Source organism: Microtus ochrogaster, unplaced genomic scaffold, assembly GCF_000317375.1.
Source record: "Microtus ochrogaster isolate Prairie Vole_2 unplaced genomic scaffold, MicOch1.0 UNK5, whole genome shotgun sequence".
Lineage (NCBI taxonomy): Eukaryota > Metazoa > Chordata > Mammalia > Rodentia > Cricetidae > Microtus > Microtus ochrogaster.
Genome location: NW_004949103.1, coordinates 4,158,775 through 4,164,207, shown reverse-complemented (window position 1 = coordinate 4,164,207; position 5,433 = coordinate 4,158,775). Strand labels below are relative to the sequence as shown.

At 45.6% G+C, this 5,433-nt stretch overlaps 1 protein-coding gene across 1 annotated transcript in view; it reads right to left on the bottom strand.

The window, feature by feature from the left end:
* Positions 1-2,611: 2,611 nt before the first annotated feature.
* The window catches only part of Tmem128 (transmembrane protein 128), a 14,543-nt gene continuing 11,721 nt past the window's right edge, over positions 2,612-5,433 (bottom strand). Inside the window, exons 4-5 of the mRNA XM_005365964.2 lie at positions 4,857-4,963; positions 2,612-3,158 (exon numbers count right to left, since the gene is read on the bottom strand). Coding sequence (XP_005366021.1) covers positions 4,864-4,963 — 100 coding nt within the window. The 3' untranslated portion in view covers positions 2,612-3,158; positions 4,857-4,863. The remainder of the gene's footprint in view (positions 3,159-4,856; positions 4,964-5,433) is intronic.

The following is a 5,433-nucleotide window of genomic DNA, read 5'->3' as shown; positions in this document are numbered from 1 at the left end:
TGCTCTAGCCTAACATTTCCCTTGCTTTTGGCCTTGTGTGGCAAAAACAATGTAGATGGCGACCTCGGTTGGTTTTTTTTTGGGGGGGGGTGTTTTCTTTTGGGGAAGAGTTCAAAACAGGATTTCTCTGTGTAGTCCTGACCATCCTGGAACTCTCTCTGTAGAACAGGCTGGCCTTGAACTCACAGAGATCTGCCTGCCTCTGCCTCCCAAGTGATGATTAAAGGCGTGCGCCACCACCCGGCATGACCTCAGTTTTGAAGTATCTGGAGACGGTTGACTATAGAATCTATAACTCTTTGCATTTCAAGAATGCTGAGCTTAGTCTCCAAGAAACCACAAAGACAAGCAGGCAATGCAGCTTGTGCTGGAGTGAAGCCCTGGGTTCCATCTCCAGCGCAGTCAGACTTTCAAAGGAACATTTATCCTAACCTCAGCTCCAAGCCCAACCCCACAACGATCCTGCCTGCCCCCCTTAGCAAGACCTGGTTCAGTGGCTCAACTGCCTCTGATGAATTTCATTTGCTTAAGGGGATCCAGGCTTTGTGTGTGTGTGGATATAGTATGTGTAGTGTATATGTGTGTATACATGTTCACATGTGTAAAAGCACATGCATGTGGACAGTACATGTGTATACGTGTCAAAGCTTGAGATTAACATGGGGGGGTCTTCCGCTACTACTCTACTGTACATGTTAAGGCAGGGAGCATCTCTACCGAGCCTACTAAGCCTGTCACTTAGGGTAGTCTAGCTAACCAGCTTGTTCCAGGGACTCTGACTCCTGAGCACTGGGAGTACAGGTAAACTTCCATCTACATCTGTCTCTTACATGGGTTCTGACTGATCCAAGCTCCAGCCCTGCTGTTTGCTCAGCAAAAAATTGTACCCACTGAGCCATCTCTCCAGTCTCCAGAAACCCTTTTTCCTTTTTTTTTTTTTTTTAAGCAGAAAGCAAATTTAGTCAGGAACTTGCTTCAGGCTTCCTAGAAAAACCAGTGCCTCCCAAGTCAGGTCCCAGTAGACGTGGGAAGTCCTCATCTGGTTTCCAGCAGTGCCAATTAAATGGCATTGTTAAATGAATGTGTTCCTACCCACCCTAACACCCGGCTTCTCCAGTGCTACCTCCACCCAGACTGCTCCCTGGAACCACCCAGACGTGCTTCAAGCAAGACAGCCAAGCTTGAAGCAGAGCCTGAGCTCCAGGAACCAGGGTCAAAACTTGGTCTTGACACTGTCTAAGTCAGAGTATATGCATGACTGTGTCATGGCGCTAACCTGAGTAGAACCTGCAGCTGTTCATTTCAGCATTCATCCCCCACAATGGGCTCTCCTCCCCCTGGCTTATTCAGACATGGTGAAAAGGCGTCACATCACTTATTTCTTTGATGGTTTTCATAAAAACAAAGGGTGGGGCTGGAGAGATGACCCATCATCAGTTAAGAGCACACACCACTCTTACAGAGGACCAGAGTTCAGTTCCCAGTACCCACGCAAAATGTTTACAAATGCCTGAAACTGCAGTTCCAAAGGATTCAACATCCTATTCTGGCCTCTGGGGATACCTATACATAACCTTTCCACACACACGTACACACACCATACACAATAAAAAGCTCCCGAAATGACATGAGTTTGGCATGGCAAATACCAGGAATGATCCTGTATGTTTGTGTGTGCATTTGCTTACTTAATGCATTAGAGGTTGAAACTAGGGCCTCATGTACGCCAGGCAAATGCTCTAGAGGCCCAGTCTTTATTCTTTCTGAGACAGGGTCTCACTCAGGTGCCTACGCCGGCCATGAACTTGAGATCCTCTAACGTCAGCTTCTTGAGTAGCTTCAAGTAGTGCCTCGCTCAAGTGAAAGAATTTCCTAAGTAACAGTCTTCTCCCTACCATCTTAGTTGGCCACAGTACTTGACCCTTGTCTAATCAGGTTTTAAACCATACATTAAATTTTAAAAATAGGCAAGATAGTTTATAAAACCAGTGAGAGCGACTATCAGAGTCATGTTTCCTAAGAAAGTCGGAGAGCCGATCCACCTGGTAGGTCAGCAGTCTCTAGCCTGCCCAGTGCCCTCATTGCTGACACCCTTGGCTAGCTGACTCTGACCTCTGCTCGGTCAGTCTCCACACACCTCCTCACACGCGAGGTCCAAAGTGGCTCGACTCTGCTGATTATGTGTGGCCCACCTTAAACCACGCCGCTTCTCTTCCCTCCTCACTCTTGCTCTCTGGCTGAGCCTACTGTATTCTGGAGACTAGAATGGGTGCCATACACACATTATTTCTATTTCCCTAACCCCAAAGACAAGCTTTTTTTTTTTTCCAGTTTACAGTTTCAAAACTGGAAATCCTCCAGTTAAGAGTGTAGTGTGCCCGAGTCCCAGTGGGACCACATCAGTCACTGCACAAGGAAAGAAACCCACAAGCATCTCTGTGTCCCAGTGCTTGTGACAGGCATCCTGGGAGCATTTCTACACTTCAAAGCACAAAGACTGGTTGCTATGGAGTCACGTAAGAACAGAGTTAACCTCTCTAACAGAGGCTTCTAACTGCAAACAGCTAAACACAGAAGCTAGCCCCAAATTTGTATTAACAAAATGCACAAGAAAGTTATAAAAAAATATTTTATTGATGTTACAGAAAAAAATTATATATACTGAAACATTAAAAGTACATATGTTAAAATGTGCTAAAACCAAATAACTTATATAATGGTAAAATCCAAAGTAGCAGGAAACCATAAAATGCTCTGTTTGTCCTCTCCCTAAAAAGCTGGGACAAATATGAGCTATCCAGTGACTACTAAAGGTGACAACACAATTCTTTCATACTTGTGTCCAGTCACCTTATACAAGGACAGCTACCCTGAGGGTCTGTAAAACCGTGGGCACTGTGCTCCTGTAAAGGGCCGCCACTGTCTCCAAAATCTGACAGAGTCACACTCCTGAGTTCTGTGTCACACAAACTGCTAACAAATCACTTGAGAACACCCAAGAGAAAGTCATTTATTCTGATTTCAACAGCAGATTCAGAAAGTCACAATTTCCCCACAGAAACCACTCTTCAGAGACACCCGTGCACACTAGGCTTCTCCTTCATGTCAGGGGCACAAGCTGGAGACTTTGCTCCCTTCGAATGGCCATGTTCTTAAGTCTGGAAGAAAACAGCATTTATATATCACATGAAACATCTTAAGCTCATGAATTTCCATTTAAAAACAAAGCCTATGTGACTGGAGCGATGGTGTTGTGGTTAAAAGCACTGGCTGCTCTTGCAGAGGACTGGAATTCAATTCCCAGCACCCACATGAAAGCTCCAACCCCAAGGGATCCCATACCTTCTTGTGGCCTCTGTGGGTTCCAGACACACACGTGATGCACATACTAGCAAACACTCATACACAAATATTTTTTTTAAATATTTATTTATTTATTATGTATACAACATTCTGCCTCCATGTATGCCTGCAGGCCAGAAGAGGGCGCCAGATCTCATTACAGATGGTTGTGAGCCACCATGTGGTTGCTGGGAATTAAACTCAGGACCTCTGGAAGAGCAGCCAGTGCTCTTAACCACTGAGCCATCTCTCCAGCCCTCATACACAAATATTTAAAAAAAGAAAAAAAAAGGGCAATAATTTTCATGCCTGCCAGCACCACACAGTTCTCACCACCAACCATACACCCAGAAACATGGAAATCAGAGCACCCAAACACCTGAAAACTCAACCAAACATCCAGATCTCAGCCACTGTGTTGTGTGGTTTTCTGGTTTTGTTTGTTTCTATTGGGGCGGGGAGAAATCGAGGTTAGCCAAAGCTGTGGGAATAGGATGATACATGGACCCTGAACCTCTTAAAGTGACATGTTTACAGGGAGAAGGGGCCCATGAATCTCAGCAGTCTCTAGACAGTGCAATGCTGGAGGACAATGTCTGTGTCAACATGATGGTGGCGAGCAACTCCTGTCCAACTAGCAACAGCAGGATCAAGTGCACCTCTTTCTTCTGATCACACTCCGATGAGGGCTGCAGGGTAAACCCACTCGTCAGCTGGGAGACCCGGTCCTCAGTACCACCATCACTCAGCTGATGACCCCCATTTCCTCAGCCCCATTTCTCTGTCTGCAAACCATCCTGTTGAGCTGATTTTCTCCAAATTCAGATGTGAGTGGAAAGAAAGGAGGGACTGTCTTTTTCACCCTGATCACAGCATGACCATTCTCAGTACTGCACACTTATTCAACACATATTTATCAATCCTCCCAACCAGGGAAGGGGTAGGGCGCTCACAGGGACACATAAATTCTCTAAATAGTATTAAAAGAACACAATTTTTAAAAGATTTATTTTTACTTTATGTATATGAATGTTTTGCCTGTGAGTATGTATATGCACCACATGTGTGTCTGTTGTCTGTGGAGGCCAAGGTGTTAGATCTCCTGGAACTAGACTTAGAGATGGTTGTGAGCCCAGTGTGGATACTAGGAATTGAACCCAGGTCCTCTGGAAGAGCAACCACTGATCTTAATCAGTGAAGCACCTCTCCAGCCTCTGAAAGGAATTGTTTTTAAAAAGGGCTAGTGCACCCGTCTGTCCAAATGGGGTAAGATGGACGTCACTCCCATCCATCCAGCAGTCATCCACACCATAGAAAACAGCCTCACGTGAACTTATCCGCAGTAAGATGTGCACGCTGCTTTGTGAGTTCTGTGGAAGGCGGTGCTCAGTGGTGCTGTGCTCTGGTGCAGACACAGCAGGAAGTGATTCCTAGGCAGCCTGTCAGAACACTCAGGAAGTGACTGCCAGCTTTCTCACTGTTCACTGCTACAAACAGCACTCTAGGGATCTTACCTTGAGCTTATCCGAGAAGCGAGATGAACATCACGAGCCCCATAAACTGAGTGAACAGCAGCACAGGAGTGAAGAAAGACCATACATTCCACAAAGCCAGGTTGAAGCTGGAAGAAACCAAAAGCAAACCGCTGACAAGAGCAAATAAGATGACACAACTCTGTTCTGTTCCATTCTAGAGTCTGGATTTAAGGAGCTGAGAGTGTCTATCCATGAAGTCTCTTTAGACACAGCACCACGACCACAACAATGCCACCACTGCTTCAAATAGTACCCGGACCTGGGATCGCAAGTGCTTCTGAAGGGGTGTGGCTCAAGAGATGTTAAGTCTCTTGGTTACAGCAGCAGAGTATTTGTTTAACTATGCAAAAATGTGCTGCATTTGTTTAACGATGTAAAGATGTGTTGCAATTGTTTAATTATGTAAAGAGCTTTGCTGTTTTACCTTGCCTGCCTAAGGTAGCTGACTGAGCTAATAAAAAGCTAAATGGTCTTATCCCATGCTTTTTCAGACCCAGGCCAGCTGGCCTTGGTGGGTTCCCGATAGAACATCCCCATTGTCTCAGTGTGTGGGTGC